The sequence below is a fragment of the Cetorhinus maximus genome, chromosome 8 (assembly GCF_964194155.1).
Source record: "Cetorhinus maximus chromosome 8, sCetMax3.hap1.1, whole genome shotgun sequence".
NCBI lineage: Eukaryota > Metazoa > Chordata > Chondrichthyes > Lamniformes > Cetorhinidae > Cetorhinus > Cetorhinus maximus.
Genome location: NC_135886.1, coordinates 97,627,720 through 97,647,126, shown reverse-complemented (window position 1 = coordinate 97,647,126; position 19,407 = coordinate 97,627,720). Strand labels below are relative to the sequence as shown.

The window sequence follows — 19,407 nt, the reverse complement described above, 5'->3', positions numbered from 1 at the left end:
CACGCATGGCATGAGAGAAACAATTAGCAATGATAGTCATCTTTATTTTCAGCATAGAATAATGGGTTAAAAGAATCTTTTCAGGTGAAGGATTGTCTTCCAGATAAAACCTTAAACCGTGGTCCCATCAGCTCATTTGGGTAGTCATAAAAGTTTCATGGCTCTATTCGAAGGACAGGTGGTAGGAGGTTCACCCATCGTCTGGCCAATACATTTCCCTTAACTGACATTCTGAAGAACGGTTTATCTGGTCATTTATCTCACTCATTGTTTGTGGAGTCTTGTTATGTAAAAATTTGTTATCATGTTTCCTACAATAATGAGTGCACTTCAAATGTGCTTCATTGACTGCAGTATTTTGGAATGTTCTGGGGTTGTGAAAGGTGCTATATAAATGCAAATTCATTCTTTTCTTTATAATTGTGTCATACTTAGTGTGCATTTAATTTAAAATGCCACTCACATTTCTATGATATCCTGTTTCATCAGCTTTGGAGTGCATGAATGATTGATTTCACGTGTTTGCACATGAGGTGTATCAAAAGTAAACAAATCCTGATTATGGATTGGCTCTCCGCTTCCTCTCTCCTCCTCTTCCCCAACCCCCCAGAAAAAAATGTTTGTGCTTACAGAACTTTTTGAATAATTTAAAATTTTGTTCCAATAGGGTCGAAAGATGTAGTTGTGAAAGCTCAGGTTCTTGCTGGTGGTCGAGGCAAAGGAGAATTTGAAGGTGGTCTAAAGGGAGGAGTGAAAATCGTTTATTCGTAAGTCTAGTAATCACTTATCCATATTTGCCTTTCAGTGATCTAATTCCTACCTTCTGGTACATCTAGGTATATTGCTAAACTCCCTTTCCTTGATGTGGTAGTTGAGAAATCCACTAATGGGTTCCCTACTACTGTCTACTGCAAGCTTACCTTCACTGGTCAATATATGCATTGGGATTCCTTCAGCTCCACTCACTAAGATTGGCTTTACCAGCAATCTCATAAATGGGGCCTGAGCCATTTGCTCACTGTGCAAGTTTGATGCCAAAATAGAGTGCATCAGAGCTACCCTGCGGGATAATGGCTACCCTGATCAGATCTTTGCTCACTGGGCAACATTTTCCCCCCATCGGGGGGGGGGGGGATATGTGGGATCGGGCGCGGGCGGCTGGATCCCCAATCAGCGCCCCCAGTTGGGGGCGTGCCGCCATTTTATGTGGGCGGGCCAATTAAGGCGCGCCCAGCGTGACGTCCACTCGGAAGCGTGTGTGCTCCCAGTGCGGGCAGGGGGGTGGGATTCCCTGAGCCGGGAGTGCAAAGTGCCGCCTCCGGGAGATTGATGGAAGTTGTGAAAATTTTTGGAAGGGTACAAAAAAAATTCCTGACATGTCCCCTCATGTGACACTGTCACATGAGCTGAGACATGTCCATTTCTTTTATTTCAACATTTTATAAACATTTTAAATCCCTCATGAAACCTCATCCCACTCATGGATGAGGCTTCATGTTCTTTCTGAAGGCTGCCTGGGCTCTTCGCCTGCCCGCCAACCTTAAGGTTGGACAGGCAGGTCCATTAGTTGGCTTAATTACTTTTTTAAAGGCCTTAAGTGGCTGTTGACAGTTCGGCCGGCATGCAGCTGAGTCAGGGGGGTTCAGTTGAACTGAAAATCTAAATAATGCGGGAGTGACGTCGGGATGCATGCTCGAACACCCCTTGTCGACAAGCGGGCCCCACTCCCTGCTCGCCGACCGGAAGATGCAGCCCACTGTGTATTGCACATACTCATGAGTGGGCCTAAGGCCATCAACTTCAGACCTGAGAAGTGTCCAGACTACCTCATATTACCCTGGAAGGGTAAGGGTTGCTCAAAAATTTCAGCAATAGTTGAAGCCAGCTATTTCACACTATGACCACGCAGTAGCACCATGAGTGATAATTTCCACTATCAGGATGCTGCCATCAAGCCAAAAAAATCTTCTGCCTACCACACAAAATATAATGTGGCGTATGAATTTCAGTGCCAGCGCAATGCCAGATACGTAGGCTGTACGTCCCTATGACTGTGGATCGTATCAAACGGCACATCCCTTCAGCTGTTCGCAGAGCACTGGATGTACTCAACCAGCCCATGCTTGCAAAACTCAGAGCATAATGTCTAGCATTAGATGTGATCCTATGATTGGACAACACTTGCAGCACATACTTAAAGTAGAAAAAAACTTAGAAACATTTTTGACTTGTGTGTGGCAGGCAGTGCATGTGATGATTGAATGTTTTCTTTATAATGTTATTATGATTTAAATTTTGTTACATTAATTAATGTATGCATTGCGTATCAGCCGTTTATTCCTGTAGAAACCCCAGATGATTGACCTTGAACATGGTGTCCCTCTCTGTCTTACACTGCTTAAGTTACATGTTGACTGTCATTAATTTCAAATATGTACTTTGTAAATGCAGTAAATGGTGGGAGGGATACTTCCTGGGAGCGCCATGGTTTAATTTGATTTCAGTTCTTTGTTGATAAGATTACTTGAGAAAATACTTTGTTAAATGGACTTTTATAGGTTATCTTTAGGTAAAGATTAGGTCCAGAAAAGAAAAAACACGCATGACATGAGAGAAGTAATTAGCAATGATAGTCATCTTTATTTTCAGCATAAAGCAATGGGTTGGAAGCTACATAAATACATACACAGGGACCTGTCCACTGCAGGAAAAAGGAACATATTCAGGCATTGCTCCTTTTTTGAATTAAACAAAAGCATAGGGGACTGTAGTTACCTGATGCATTCTCTATGCAACGACTCGACCAATCAGAGTAGACTTGTGAATCAATCAGCACCCTTCTCTCATGCAGTATAAGTTGTTGCTCCCTTTGAAATTTAGCATTATTTTATCTGTCGTGACGAGTGCAAGACGAAAAGCTTCGGCAGCATGTCTGTTCTTTCAACGATGTTGGCATTGTCATATAAACAATAAGGCCTGGTAGATCAGAGGAAAGACCTTAATGGTAAAGTGGTCAATCTTAGTTACTAAAGCCCAAGGCCCGTATTGAGTTGTTCTGAAGAATTGGAATGAAAGGCAACTAACATCACATAACTTTGTCTTGGTAAATAAAACTTTTTATTTGCCTAATTCAGACAATGTAGTTAAAAATTTAATGAACCTGAAGTATTGCAACAAATTTATTAAAATTGTTTCATACCTGGTCTGCCAAAGATTGTCCCGAAGTTATATCAAATGTATATTTGGAAAGACTTAATCCAGAAAAGTCCTGTGAGACCTATTTAAATTTTAACCAGATAACCAATTTTGTGGCCTACTAATATGTGTTGTATGAATATAATTGAACCCTAGTATTAAATAGCAATAACCTGCTGAGGCTGTTCCAGGAGAGTCAGCAGGGAATCATTTGGCTTTTTTGCACACACAAATCCTTAAGTAAAATGTAGGAAGTTGAGACTTTCTACTGTTTATACATCAAAGATTATAAAGACCCATATTTGCCTGGGAACTTGTGGCATCTAAGTCACAGGGACCCTTGAACAATGCAAAGTAAAGAAGAAGTTATGAACTAAGCGACTTGTGCCATTAATTGTGGCCCTCAATTTTTCCGAGACTTTTGTACTACTCCACCATTACCCTCACCAAAAACAGTCAAATGATAACTATCATAACTTGGTCCCCATTGAAATCAATTGCGATTGCCACTTTCATGCAGTGAAGCCAGTTTTCACACCATTGCAATTAGACTTAAAATAATGATGCCATGTAGTTTGATTTTGTAACATATTCACTGAATAAGATTATTTTTAAATGATCCTGGAAATAATTTTGAGTTCCTAAGGAATTTAATTGCTTTCAGAATAGAAGTAACAACTGTGTTTGACATGGTGAGGACTGATGCAAGTAGTTTGAAAATATATGTTGATGTTCAGTTACTTTGTCTTGTGGCTGTCAAAATTTGGGCGAGTTTGAATTTTGAGTTAACTAGCCAAGATATCGCAACCAGTTCACATTAGGTCTCCATCTAGCATTAGGGGCAGCCTGCTGATTTGACAACTGTGTTTTTTCCCTCCAACTATTAAAGGCAATGGGCAGAAAAATCAGAATGCTGTGAGTCAGGTGCAGTGATTGCGCACAAGGTTCTCCAATCCTAATTTTGAGTTAGGTGAGTAGGACTCGATGCAAAAGCAGTCTGGGGCTGTGGTTTCCAGGAATGACATTGAGGTGTGCATTTATTATTGTTGCAGAAGCTATGCAGCTTCATGCAAGTTAAACCATTTATAAGCCTTACAAAATGGTATAATCCAAAAATGTGGGTAAGGGTCAGTATTTCCAAGGGATGAAAGGAAGAAGGGAAAAATACTAAAGAGGACAAGATTAAAAAGTGCTTTAAATTGACAAATCAGCACAAGTATGTTTAATTAATTGAAAAAATGTTATTAAAGCTTGCAAGCACACAGAGGGTTCTTTCTATTAAATGTGAATGTTGATGATGGCAGTTATTCTTGAGCAATTATCATTGGCTTGAATTGGTGGTTATATTAGACACCTATCTTCATGGTGTCTGTCTATCTTAAATCCTTGAACCTTCTTAACCAATCACCATTTGTTGCGGATTCCATCACAGAAGGCAGGACATTTCCTAACCCTATCTAAGATGATGCAACATGTATTACGAACTTCAGGTTCCTTCTCTGACTCGATAAGACATTCATCTCTGAACAGATCTGAGACCTATGACATAGCAAGCAGTTAGGAATCTGCCTACTAAAACAAACTAGCCTAGATGAGTAGGAAGAGCACCAGAATTACAAACTGTTACTTTTTGACAAGGTACCTGGCAATGTTTAGCTCTTTTAAGTGTAGATGACTATTTTAATTACGTATGATTAATTAATTGATCCACATTGTGGTGGGGAAGCCTTGTAAAAACTTCAAAGCATATTTCTTTATAGAATGAATGTAAACAGTGCATTAGATGGTATGGACTTGTTCAGTTGTTGTATTAGCAAAATAGCCATAGCAAATATACTTTCTAAATGTGTGGTTTATTTAAAGGGGCTGGCTAATAGAAGGATATCTACTTTCATGTGAGGTCTTTTTCTCAAGGGTTTCACTTAGAGATTTCTAGTTACACCAGAAAAATCTTTTTTGTATGAGGAATAATAGTACTAGGGAATAGAATACTTCAAATGTCAGGTATTTGGTGTCAGCTTAAACCATTCTCTGATAAGGAGTTGAAGCACTTTGATACAGGATATGGCTCTCTGGTCTACTTGAGTATTGCACCATAGCCCCACTGTAAGAAGGACTCTTATTTCTGCATTTGTTTTCTTCTTCCTATATCACCAATGAGATTACCAATATAATGTCAAATTATGAGCAGTTTTGTGCTGTGGATCTCTATAGGAACAGGATTGAGACTGTCGTACTCTGTGATGACACTTCTGCTTTAATTGAACTGATTTAATTGTGCATGTACTGCAATGCTTCAGAGAAGTATGAACGCAAGCATTCATTTTGTTTGATATCATTCACATTTATAAATGTTGATCACAGCTATTATTTTATTCCTTAACATGTCATAAAATCATAGCAACATAAGAATAGTAATGGCACAAAAGGAGATCATTCAGCCTCTTGAGCCCCTGCCTACTCTCTGCAAGAGCAACTCAGCTTGTCCCGCTGCCTGCCCTTTCCCTGTAGCACTGCAAATTTTTACCCTTCGGGGTAAATATTCTTTTGAAAGCCATGATTGAATCTGCCGCCACCATCCTTTCAGGCAGTACATTTCAGATCATCATAACTCACAGCTTAAAATGTTTTTCCTCATATCACCTCTGGTTCTTTTACGAATCACCTTAAATAGATGTCCTCTGGTTTTCTACCTTTCCAGCACTGGGAACAGTTTCTCTCTATCCGCTGTCTAGATTCGTCGTGATTTTGAAACCTATATTAAATCTCCTCTCAACCTCCTCTAAGAATAATAACACCAGCTTCTCCACTCTGTACTTGTAACTAAGTCCCTCATCCCTGGAACCATTCTCACAAATCTTTTCTAAAGCTTTCACATCCTTTCTAAAGAATGGTGCCCAGAATTCAGCACACTACTCCAGTTGAGCCCGAAGCACTTACTTTTGTACTTTATTCCTCTATTTATAAAGCCCAGGGCCTGTATGCCTTACTAACTGCTTTCTTAACCTGCCCTGCCACCTGTGTACATATCTCCATGTCTCTCTGTTCTTGCACCCCTTTTAGAATTGTACCCTTTTATTTTATATTGCCTCTTCTTGTTTTTCCTACTAAAATGTATCACTTTACATTTCTCTGGAATAAATTTCATCTGCCACGTGCCCATCCATTCCACCAGCCCATCTGTGCCCTTGTGAAGTCAAGAAAAACAGTGGTCCCAGTATGATCCACCTTCCTCCTGTCCGAAAAACAACTGTCCACCACTACTGTCATTAGCCAATTTTGTATCCATGTGGCCACTGTCCATTTTATTCCATGGGCTTGAACTTTGCTGGCAATCTATTATGTAGCATTCTATCAAATGTAATTGCTGAGTTTTACAGTAAGAAGAAAATCAGGGATAGCTTCAAATTTGAATAGTAGGTCTTGCTTTTGCAAAATATGCCTTTAATTAGGGATCCTTCCTTTCTTTCCTGTTTTATCAAATCAAAACACTTTCCACCAAGAATTTACCTGCCTGCATCCACCTTAGTTGGAAAGATAGGCAGTTAATCCCTGCTTTGTTTCATTATCCAGTTACTCCTGAAAAATGAATGCGTGTTTGTACATGTTGCATGAGGATAGGATAGTCTGCCAAACTGTGAAGAATAATCAATTAGACATGGTCCCTGGGATGGCTGGTACCAACAGACTCACCTCATCGTTCGTTATTACTTATTTGGGATGGACAAATTTAATTTCTCAATATTTGAAGCTAGGACATAGAAAAAAATATGCATAGCCTAAACTTGGAGTGCCTATTTCTCCTTAGATTTTTAGACGCATGAAATCTAAAGAAAATGATTATTTAAATGATTTCCCATTTTTTTTGTGTTAGGAACATGATCCTTTCTCATCTATCAGTTCTTGAGGTCCATCTAATTTTTCTTCTACCATTTTGATAGTGGCATCATACAAGAATAATGGAATTGTTAACTATCCATGGCAATCAACCCCTATCAATTAGTTTACAATAACCCCTTACGTAAGGTGAGGAAAATTCCCAGTGGAAAGCTTTGGGAACCATAGATCCAAAGTCACCTGTTGCTTCTAAGCATACACTCGCCATGTGTTATGTCTTACCAGAAAATTGGCTGTTCAGCCGGCTAGCAGTGTTGCTATGATATTTTTTTTGGCTGAATTTCTGTATTACTTCTCAAAGCATGGTCTTATTTACCATATATGTCACTCTGCCAGTTCACTTATTGTAAAATAAGCCAGCTTGTTGATTTACATTTGGCCTGATCACACTAAAGTTTCAATCAGTCCACCTATTAAAGTGTCACACATGCAAGTTATAGTTTGCATAATGAGAGTTTTCATTGTTACAATATTGTCACCACTCACTGGGGATAGTGCGCTGTATGCTCCCCAAGCCGTGACAAATGTGAAAAGTTTAATCAGACCATCAAATTGCCCCAATTTTACCTAATTGTGTAATTTAATTTAATTTAGATTAACAGAATACGAGCGCCAGGCTTGTAAACTTAACAAGTAGACAACTGTTTATTAAACAAATTGTTTTTAACCAATAACAGAAGAAAGAAATATGAACTGCTAGCTTTTAATTCTATAACGTACTCTACCCCTTTTAACCCCTATACACAACAAACAAACACACACACACACACACACACACAGGACACACAAAACAAGGATTTTTAGGGTGAGGAATAAAAAACAGTTTGATAGCACCAATCCGGAGTACAGGGTAAGATGAGCTGATTTTGCTTGAAGTCTTCCAAGTTCTTTGAAGACCTGTACTGCTGACAGGAGGTGATGTTTCAGCACTTCCAGTCTGTAGTTTACTAGTTGAAAACCTGCTTTTAACGTCCCTACTAGTGATTTCTCGAAAAAATACTGGATACGGATATGTGCGGGATAGCCAGATAATTACAATGGCAGAATTATTGGAGTTTTGCCAAAAACACAGGAGAGAGAGAAGCTTTTTTTAGGTCCTTCCTCTTGGTAGGTTGGGATCCTTCTCCTTACTACTATTAACAAAAACCGTGGTCACCTGGTCAGCAGCCAAGCAAATGCCATCACTAGGCAGTTCTCTCTTAGACCTGTCCTTTCAGGCACCATCGCCCAACCTGATTCACACTGTTATAAGGAATAGCAACATTGTAGATCTTCTCTTCCTGCTTCAGAGAACATCCTTCCTAAAACTGCAGCCCTTTAAAGCCACAGTCCAATCTTAAAGTCACAGCCCAAAAAATAAAAATGTAGGTTGTTTACAATATTAAGTCATCATACTATTGTAGGCCTAGAACTTGAGAATAAATAGAAACACCTGATTGTAAAGAACATGAGATCCACTTATGGGAGGGACTGTTGAGAATGAACCTAACAGAATATCTCGAGCAGACCTGAAACTTGTGTGACCTGTCCTTAGCAAACATTCGTAAATGTGCACTTTCCAACAGGAATCACTGGGATACTGATCCAAAGTGAGAATTCTGGCTAATTTTCCCTGAAGTTGATAGTAGTACCCCATTCTTGGCTGTGTTGCAGCACAAGCTTGGCATTGACCTTGAAATTTCCCTGTATGGTTCAGTACGACGATGACATTACACTCCTTCTTAACACAAAGTTGTAATTTGGCTTCTGTTTTATCCCCCCCCCAACCCCACACTGTCTGTATTTGCCCCTGCTCTTTTCTGTCTGAGAAGCTTATTTGTTCCATTATCTAGGGTCTTCTATGAACCAGTTGTGGTGCCACTTTAATCTTGTGTCCTTTGACACCAAAGGTATAAATTTGTTCATGATTTATTCTGATAAAAGCCATTCAATCTCCAAATGGCTGTCGTACGTGTAATGCCTGTCTAAGCTTCATCAAACAGATGGCTGAACCCTCCGATTAGGTCAACTGATCAGGGATGTTGTAATGTTTTTGATTGTAGCATCAGAATTTCAGCTGTATTTGGTAACTCCCTGAAATGCCTCTTGGTGGCAGAAAAGACTGAACAAGTGGTCCGTTTGAAAAATTTCTGCTGAATGCAGAATCTTCATTATAGTACCACGTATTCTTCTGAAAACTGATAATTACTGGTGGAGCTTATATGAAGTCATTTTGTTTTGGTTTAGATGATCTAATACTCCTTGTTAACATAATTGATAAAGGGAATGATTATTGCCCAGCTTTAATGTGACATTTCAAAAACCAGCCATTTGGTGCTCTTAAGCTTAATTTTCAACAAGTCATCATTGAATGTCTGATTGCTTTAATTTACTTTTCAAAGTAGTAACGTGCACTCAATAGGATAATTACTAAAAGTCATAAAGCATTATTAAATTCCAGTGATGCGCAAGTTGACCTGGAAAGAGTTCTAAAGGAGGGAATGAACTTCATCTGAAGTCGGGAACTATGTTTAGGAAATTTATATGTGCTTTACCTACTAAAACTAAAGCCTTTAACTGTATGTGATTGGTAGCTATCGCATGCATGGCCAAAAACTGGGCAAAGTTCGGTTACTCAAAAGCATTGTCCTTAACCAAACTAGTGTTAATGTAGAGGTATGATGCACTTTTGTTCTTTTTGCAGTCATTAAAATTCACCATTTCAAATTTGTCCTCAGTCAGGACCACTAGTGTTGTCCTGCACGTCAAGGCTAATGTCTTCAGCAAACCTAATCCAATTCTGTGATAGGTTTGCCAAGACTTACCAGAAATCAAAATCTTGATGCATCTTTAGATTTGCGTGACTAATATAATTCTAAACTGATGACTTTTTAGTAAAACATATATGCCATATGGGTCTATAATGTGGCCTCTGAATCACTTCTTAGAACTTACTTGTTTAATGTTTACAATTTCTTTACATTATGTATCAAAAACTTGATACAGAGAAAGGATAGAATGTGAGCTATTTATAACACTGAACAGCCTAGTACAGTTTTGAGAAATTTATTATGACCTCCTGTCAAATAAAGTTAGTATGGTAATAATTTCACAGTCTCAGTAATGTAAACCCTTCAGCTGTAACATTAAATATCCTCTGTAACTAGAGGATTATTAATGGGAACTACTGAGTGCGTCTTAGGTTGTTACTTGTAATTCATGTGACATGTTTTACAAGTCAAAACAAAATTAGTTTTTTTAACTTTGTTTTTTCATCTGTGAGAGCTTGCAGAATACAGTTTCTTCAAAAAATGAATGTGTACAGTCTTTGAACATCTGTAATCTAAACTTGGGGTTCCTAAAGAAAAGCTACAATGTTTGTGATTAATTTGTTTTCCTTACCAGTTTTCTCTCACTTCACCTTCCATTTCCTGAAAGTGTGAATTGTTGACAACAACAAGACAAGCTTGTTTCTGAAAGATTTAGAAAGAGTGAGGAAAAGATTTATAAGAATGGTTCCAGATGAGGGAATTCACTTGCATGGATAGATTGAAGAAGCGGGGGCTCTTGCACTTAGAGAAGGACGGTTGAGAGATGTGTTCAAATGCATGAGAGGTCTAGACAGATTAGGCAGAGAGAAACTGTTGCCATTGGCGTAAGGTTTGAGAACCAGAGGACACTGATTTAAGGAGATTTTTAAAAGAACCAATGGCATCATGAGGAAAAATATTTTTATGTAGCGAGTTGTTAGTATCTGGAATGAACTGTGAGAGTGTGGTGGAGACAGATTCAATCATTACTCTCAAAAGGGAGCTGGATAAGCACCTGAAGAGAGAAAATTTGCAGGGCCATGAGGAAAGAGCAGTGGAGTGGGACTAGATGAGTTGCCCTTGCAAAGAGCTGGCACAGACACAACGGTCGAATGATTCACAACCATCGAAGAGCATGGGGAAACAGGAAGTAGGCTAGGGTGAGTATTCTGGTAAGATTTTGATTTAACCTGAACTATTCTATTACAAGTCAAGGCTTGATCGATTAATTAGTATGAAAACTGAAAATTAAAGCCGATTTGATAATTTTTGTAATTGAAATCAGTGCTCAATTAATCAATCAGATCTAGGGGTCAAGCTAAAATTAAATAATAGGGAATAGTGAAACTAAAGAAATCTGAATTTTTCTGAAAATTATAAAAGCTTTAGATACTAAGAGTTAAGTAAAACCATTTCATTTAACTTCCCTATATACTAAAGTGATGTTAACATAGGAAAAGCAGCTCATTGATGATTGGCTGGCGAGTCTTTATTTATTTAAGTCGTAGGTTTAATAATTTAATATATAGAGGCATAACAGGACAGCTTGGTGTCATGGATTACACATCCTGTTTCATGTGGGAACTGCAGAATGCTTCTTGTATACTGGGTAACTATATGTACAGGAAGTGTCATCAGCTGCAGCAGCTTGAGCTCTGGGTTTTGAAGCTTGAGCAGCAGATGGCATCATTGTGACACATCTGTGAGGTTGAGAGCTTTGTGGATAGCATGTTTATGGATGTGATCACTCCACAGTTTAAGGGAATGCAGACAGAACGAATGACCGGCCGGCAGTCAAGAAAGACCAAGCAGGTAGGGCAGGAATCTCCTGTGTGCATCTCACTCTCCAATCTGTATTCAGTTCTGAATACTAGTTAGAGTGATGGTTCATTTGGGAAGTGCAGCCAGAACCAAGTCCATGGTGCCACGGCTGACTCAGCTGTACAGAGGGGCAGGAAGAAGATTGGAAAAGCAGTAATGGTAGGGATTTTGATAGTTAAGGGAACAAACAAGCAATTCTGTGACTGCAAATCTGAATGCAGCATGATACATGAGAGGTCATGTGCTGTCAGGGTCAAGGTTGTTACTGAGTGGTGTAATGCACTCTGAGCTGGGAGGGTGAAAAGACGATGGGTGTTTGTTGATACCGATATCAACAAACAAAGTTAGAGAGAGGGATGTGGTCCTGCAGACAGAGTTTAGGGAGCTAGGAAGGAAACTAGCAGGCAGGACTTCACAGGTAGTAATCTCCAGATTATTCTCGGTACCATGCACAAGTGAATATAGAAACAGGAGGATAGAGCACATGAATGCGTGGCTAGAAGGATGGTGCAGAAGGCAGCGCTTTAATTTCCTGGGGTATTGGGACCAGTTTTGGGGAAGGTGGCAGCTGTACAGATCAGACTGGTTGCACCTGAACAGAGTTGGGACCAATTTCTTTGCAGGGTGATTTGCTAATGCTATTTGGGATAGTTTAAACTAAATTAGCAGGGGTGAGGGAACCAGGAATTAATATTAGAGAGGAAAACCCAGGCGCACAAAGAATTGGGAGAGACAGATAACACGAGTAGGAAATAGTAAGGCATTAGGTGGGATCGGAGTTAAGGAGGAATGTAATGAGGTCTTAATTAGGTTTACTGTGCTTGTATGTGAATGCACGGAGTGTGGTTAGTAAGGTTGGTGAGCTTCAGGCACAGATAGTCACGTGGAAATATGACGGTGAGAACAGAGACTTGGCACAATAAAGGGCAGGACTAGATACTAAATATTCCAGGATGCAAGGTGTTCAGAAAAGACAGGGAAAGAAAGAAAGGAGGACGGGTGGCAGTATTGATTAAGGAGAGCATTTCAGTTATGTGGAGAAAGAGGGTGTCCCAGATGGATAAAGAACAAAATCTGTTTGGTTAGAGCTGAGAAACATCTGAGGTGCCATTACATTACTGGGTGTAGCCTATAGGTCACCAGCTAGTAGAAAAGGTATTGAGGAACAAATTTGCAAAGAAATTACAGAAAAGTGCAAGAATTATAGAGTAGTTATAATGGGGACTTTAATTATCCTAATATAGATTAGGATAGTAATGGTGTAACGGGAAGAGAGGGACAAGAGTTTCTAGAGTGTGTCCAGGAGAATTTTATATATCAGTATGTTTCCAGCCCAATGAGGAAGGAGGCATTGCTGGATCTGGTTCTGGGGAATGAGGTGGGTCAAATGGATCAAGTATCAGTGGAGCAACATTTATCATAGTATAAGGTTTAAGTTGGCTATTGAAATAGACAAGGAGCAATGCAGAGTAAGAATAATTAATTAGGGAAGGGCTAACTTCATTGGGGTGTGAATGGATCTGGCCCAGATAAATTGGAATTGGAATTGGCAGGCAAAGCTGTATCGGGTCAATGGGCTGCCTTTTGGGAGGAGATAGTTCGTGTAAAGTCAAGGTACATTCCCACAATGTGGAAAGGCAGGGCAAGCAAAATTAGTGATCCCTGGATGACAGAAAAGATAGTGTATATTATAAAGCTGACAAGATAAATATGACACATGTCAGGTGGAGAATACAACTGAGAACCAGGCTCAATAAAGAAATTGCAGAGGGGATGTGAAAAAACAAATAAGAGAAGCAAAGATGCAGTCTGAGAAGAGACTGGTAGCAAGAGTCTAAAAGTATTCTAAAGACATATAAATAGTAAAAGAACGGTAAAAGGAATAGTGGGGATGATTATGGACCAAAAAATGATTCACGTGGGGGAGGGAGGGTTTGGGGGGTGGATTGGTGAGGTGCATTGCTGAGCAAATGGTACTTTGCATCTTTCTTTATCAAGGAAGAAGATGTCCCCAAGTCATTCATGAAAGAGGAGGTAGTTGAGACACTGGATGGGTTAAAAATTGATAAAGGAGGTATTAGAAAGCTGGCTGTTCTTAGTTACTAAGACACCAGGACTGGATGTGATGCATTCAAGATCACTGTGGGAAGAAAGGGTGGAAATTGCAGAGGCACTGGCCATAATTTTGCAGTCTTCCTTAGATACAAAGGTGGTGCCAGAGGACTGCATAATTGCAAATATTACACCCTTATTCAAAAAGTCGCTAAGGATAATCCAAGCAACTACAGGACAGTCAGTTTACCCTTGGCAGTGCTGAAGCTTTTGGAAACAATTATCCGGGACAAAATTAACAGTCACTTGGACAAATGTGAATTCACTAAGGCAAACCAGAATGGATTTCTTAAAAACAAATCATGTTTAACTAACCTGAGTTTTTTGATGAGGTAACAGAGGGTGAATGAGGGTAGTGTAGTGTCCATGAACTTCCAAAAGCATTTGAGAAAGTGCCACATAACAGACTTGTGAGCAAAATTAGCACTCATGGAATAAAAAGACATTAGCAGCATAGATACAAAATTGACTGATTGACAGGAAACATAGTGCAGAATTTTCCCCCCGATCGGAGGCGCGGCACCATTTTACGTGGGCGGGCCAATTAAGGCCCGCCCAGTGTGACCTCCACAGGGAAGCGCTTTGCGCTCCCTGTGTGGGCAGGGGGGAATCCCTAAAATTGAGAGTGCGCTCTTTCGCGCATGCGCACAAAAGAGTGCACCCATCTCCCTGAGGCTAGGTGCTGCCTCAGGGAGATTGCCTCTACTTTCAACAATATTAAAAATAGAAAAAAAAAATTCCCTTCCATGTGATAATGTTACATGAGTTGGGACATGTTCATAATTTCCATAACAACTTTATTAAAATTTTAAAAACCCGACATGAAACCTCATCCCGCCGGTGGATGAGGTTTCATGTTTTTTCTAGTTGCCGCCGGGACTCCTGGCCTGCCTGCCAACCTTAAGGTTGGAAGGGCAGGTCCTTTAATTGCTTAATTGATCCTGTCAAAGGCCTCAATTGGCCATTGACAGGTTGGTGGGTGCACAGCTGATTTTGCTGCCCCCCCCGCCTTCCTGAAAATTTAAATGGGGCGGGTGACGTCGGGAGTTCCGCCCGACGTCATCCCGCGTCATTTTACGTGTCGGCGAGCGGGCCCCGCCCCTGCTCACCGACGGTAAAATCCTGCCCATAGATTTTGGTTGTTTTTTTGAATGGAGGAAACGTTCTACACAGGGTTTCCCAGTGGTTGGTGTTAGGACCCCTGCTTTTTTTGATATATATTATTGACCTAGACGTGGGTGTACAGGGCACATGTTGAAAATTTGCAGGTGATACGAAACTTGGAAATGTTGTAAACTGGGTGGAGGATAGTGTAGATCTTCAAAGGAACAAAGGTTGGCAGGCAAGTGGCAGATGAAATTTAATATAGAGAAGTGTGAAGTGATTCATTTTGATATGAGGAATGCAGAGAAAGCCAATATTAAATAATGCGTACAATTCTAAACGGGGTACAGGAGCGGAGGGACAATTGTGTATATGTACATAAATCATTGAAGGTAGCGGTGTAGTTGAGAGCACAGTTAATAAAGTACAAGGGATCCTGAGCTTTATAAATAGGGCCATAGAGTACAAAAGCGAGGAAGTTATGATAAACTTACATCAGACACTGGTTCAGCCTCAGCTGGAGTATTGTGTCCACTTCTGGGTGTCACACTTCTGAAAGGATGTGAAAGCATTAGAGAGAGTGCAGAAAAGATTCACGAGAATGGTTCCAGGGATGAGGAACTTCAGTTATGTGGATAGATTGGTGAAGTTGAGGCTGTTCTATGTGGAAAAGAGTAGGTTGAGAGAAGATTCGATACACGTGCTCAAAATCATGAGGGGTCTGCACAGAGTAGATTGGGAGAAACTTCCCATTGGTGGAAGGACTGAGATCCAGAGGAAACAGACTTTAGGTGATTGGCAAGAGAAGCAACGGTGACATGAGTAAAAACCTTTTTCAGTAGCAAGTGTGCTTTCATCTTTCTATCATACCCATAGAACTCTGACTGCTATTGTCTGAGTGCTGGAGAGATTTGTTTTAATGTAGGGAAGAAAGCTGTGTCATTTTTTGACCCTTAATTTTGCTCATCTTCTCTTGAAGGTACAGAATCATACTGGGGTAAGATTTCATAGGTGACACCGCAGAGGTATCACCGCTGAGTCCAATACTGCCCAAAATTGACACCTCTTTGTGTGTTCCCTTCACTGGGTGCTGATATTTGCAACATGTGAGGACCCAGCCTGAGTTCATTCCTCTCACTCCCTGCTCCCCTTGCCCCAACCACCTGCCGCCACCCACCCCCCCACCTCACATGCAGCCTGAATGTGTTAAAGCAACTGCAGCACCTACCACTGCACAGACTGAGGATCGAGTCAGTGATCTGTTTTCCTTTGGTGGGCTTAATGCGACATTGGATGGAAAGTTTAGAAACTGGGCTGCTGGGAAGACTATTTTTGCTTAGTTCTGTTGAAGAGTCATGCGGACTCGAAACATTAACTGTATTCCTCTCCGCAGATGCTGTCAGACCTGCTGAGTTTTTCCAGGTATTTTTATTTTTGTTTTATAGGTTGTCCGGAGTGGTACCTCAGGACTTAAACTTTATCAAATTTAATTTAAAGAAGGTAAGAAATACAAATGGAAATGGAAATCAAAGAGAAGACCGGAACTTTTTCAAGATTGGCATTCCTGGAGGAGAAGTAGCGGTGAATTCAAGAGTTCTGATGAAAGGCCATCGACCTGAAACATTAACTGTTTCTCTTTCCACAGATGCTGCCAGACCTGCTGAGCATTTCTAACATTTTCTGTTTTTTTTCAGATTTCAAGCATAAATTTAAAGTTTTTTTCCACCAGTTTCAGCTCAGCCTTTAGGATGCTGTAATATCTAGCTTTCCCACTGGGTGGGGATGTAACAAATGCTTATAATTGAATAGTATTCTATTATCTTACCCATTTACTGGCAGATAGTGATATTGAACAGCAGTGGAGCTGCATTCAGCAATGAAACACGCTACTCCCTAGTACAGTGCAGATCACGTGAATCAGATACCCTGTTTCCTGTTGTTTGTGGAATGCCACACAACTCTTCTCTGTTCCTCTGATTCTGAGCTGTTGTGTGCCACCACCATCTTCGCTCCATCATTGGTGGCCATTCTTCTAGCTGTCTGGGCCTTAAGCTCTGGGGTTCTCTTCTTAAATCTCTCAATCTCTCTGACGCCCTTTAAGACTTCTTTAAATATTAGTCACCTCCCCTAATATTTCTTTCTTTGGCTCGATGTCCTTTTTTATCTATAAAGAAAAATGGTGTTTTTTCACATAAAATGCACTATTCTTGTAATAATAGCCTTTGATTTGCATAACCTAGTCAGGGATTTCTTTATTGATTATACCAGTGAAGTAAAATAGATTATTTTAATAATTTGACATCACTAGGTTCCTTAGGTGTGTTCTGCCTTCGCATTTATTACCCATCCCTAGCTGCTCTGAGAAGGTGGCGATGGTTAGCTGCTGCCTTTAGCTTGCTTAGTCTGTGTGGTGAAGGTGCTTAGCTGTTTGATACAACTGATTGATTACTTCAAAGGGCAGTCGCACATTGAGGTGGGAGTACAGTTACATATAGGTGAGACTGGATAAGGATGGCAGGGTTCCTTCGTTAAAGGGTCTTTGTGAAACAGTATGCTATTTTACGACAATCCAATATCTTTCTGGCCATGCTTACCGATACCAATGTCACAAAACTATAATACGTTTCATAATATTATTGTGGTTTATTGTGAAGTAGGTTTATGGGTGTGAGTATAGATGGTTCTGTCTGTGTGATTTAATTAAATTGGAGTCAGATAGGCTGCAAGTTTGAAATTATCAAAAGAAGTTAGGAGTAAAAGGCATTTGAAATGTTAAAGAGTAAACATGGATGAGGTCTTAGCCTGTAGGGTGCGAAGGAAATTTGCATTTTTTAGCTAAGTGGAGTTGTTTGGATTTCAAAGGGATGTTAGATATTTACAACTAACAAGATAAATAGGGCAAGGTTATTATGTTCATTTTTCCCAAAAGGTACTGACCATATTGGCAACATGAAAGATTTTTTATTATGGGAAAAACATATTTCTAAAGACATATAGAACAATAGAATTTACAGATTAAAGAGAGAGAAACATATATAAAGAAGGAAGGAAGGTGATGTTGGGGGCCTATATAAGAACAAAAAGGAGTGTGTAAAACAGACTTGGGGAATCGTCCAGCCATGTTTGCAAAAGTCTGCTGTGTCCAGTAACGAAAGTTGGAGAAAAGCCTTTGGAATTCCATTGTCGAGCGGGTGCTGTGGTAAATGTGCTGGCTTGTTATTTAAATTTAAAAAATATATTTTGGATTGTTGCCATAAAGGAGGTGTGTAGTTGGGAGCCAGGTTAATTAGGAATTTTGGGATTCGTTATAATATTAAGTAACTTTAATCTTAAGTATGTGTTTGAAATCTTTTCTTCTGTTAATAAATGTTTTAGTTTAATTTTTAAAATCTCTAAAGGTGTTATTGGGCTCATTATTTCTGAATTCAGTGCTTAACTCATCTTGTAATAAATACAAATTGCAAAACTGTTGTGATAGCGTGGCCAAGTTTCCCTTGTGCATTTGGTCTGCCTGGCACACATCACCTGCCACATCATAACACCAGCTTTTTATTTCCAGATTTAAAAGAAAATGAAATTCTGAAACTGCCATGGTAGCATTTTAATTTGTAGATTTAGATTGATAGATTACCAATCCTGATTATATACTAGTCCTGAAAAATGCTAATATTGCCACTATACTACTGTATATTTTAAAATTGTCAAAGAGTGGAAGGATTTGACTGGGAAATTGCCTCTATTGTTAGTAGTTATCGTACATTACTTTTATGCTTTTCTTTTCCTACGATGCTAAAATTTTGTAGCACTTGAAATTAACACTAGTTGAATAAAACACATGGCAGTTAAAACTACCCCAGGGAAATTTCAAACTAGTTTCTGTAAAATTAGATTTTTAAAATAAATTCCTTTTGGATGGAGATGAAATTTGCTACATGTAAGTGAGAATTATTAAAGTTCATTTTGTGTGCACAATAGATGGATTAAAATTGATATCAAACAGTCCTAGTGTTATTTATAACACACGTTGACTACAAAATTACTTGAATCTATTTCATTCCTGTAGTTGATGCTTTGTCACTCAAAGATCAGCGTCCTCTTTATAGTGATAACAAAGGCAGGTACTTTATGTTAGTAGTGCTAGTATTCTGTTGTTTCTATTTAGGTTTCAGTGCTAACCTTGAATTTTGCTGTTAGAATTGAGGGTTATGTGACATTGTTCTACAGAGAGCCAGCATGGACTCAATGACTCAATGACTCATGGACTCAATGGCCTTATTCTATGCCATAGCAACCTTATGCTCTGTGATGTTGATATTTTAATAATTTCTTGTTTGGTTCTTTTTAATAACAGGGCTGCTAGATGACAAATTATGTGAACCTTTTGGAATATTTAATGCAAAAAAATGCAGTCTCTGTTGCATTTTCTATAATTATTAAAATAAAAGACTATTGCTGTAGAGGTGGGATGGAAACCATGGTGTTGACATGA

At 39.5% G+C, this 19,407-nt stretch overlaps 1 protein-coding gene across 2 annotated transcripts in view; it reads left to right on the top strand.

Moving 5' to 3' along the window:
• The window catches only part of LOC144683821 (succinate--CoA ligase [ADP-forming] subunit beta, mitochondrial-like), a 114,247-nt gene that overhangs the window by 9,514 nt on the left and 85,326 nt on the right, over window positions 1-19,407 (top strand). For both annotated transcript variants that reach the window (XM_078547287.1, XM_078547286.1), the window contains exon 3: window positions 668-767. In XM_078547287.1, coding sequence (XP_078403413.1) covers window positions 668-767 — 100 coding nt within the window. The remainder of the gene's footprint in view (window positions 1-667; window positions 768-19,407) is intronic.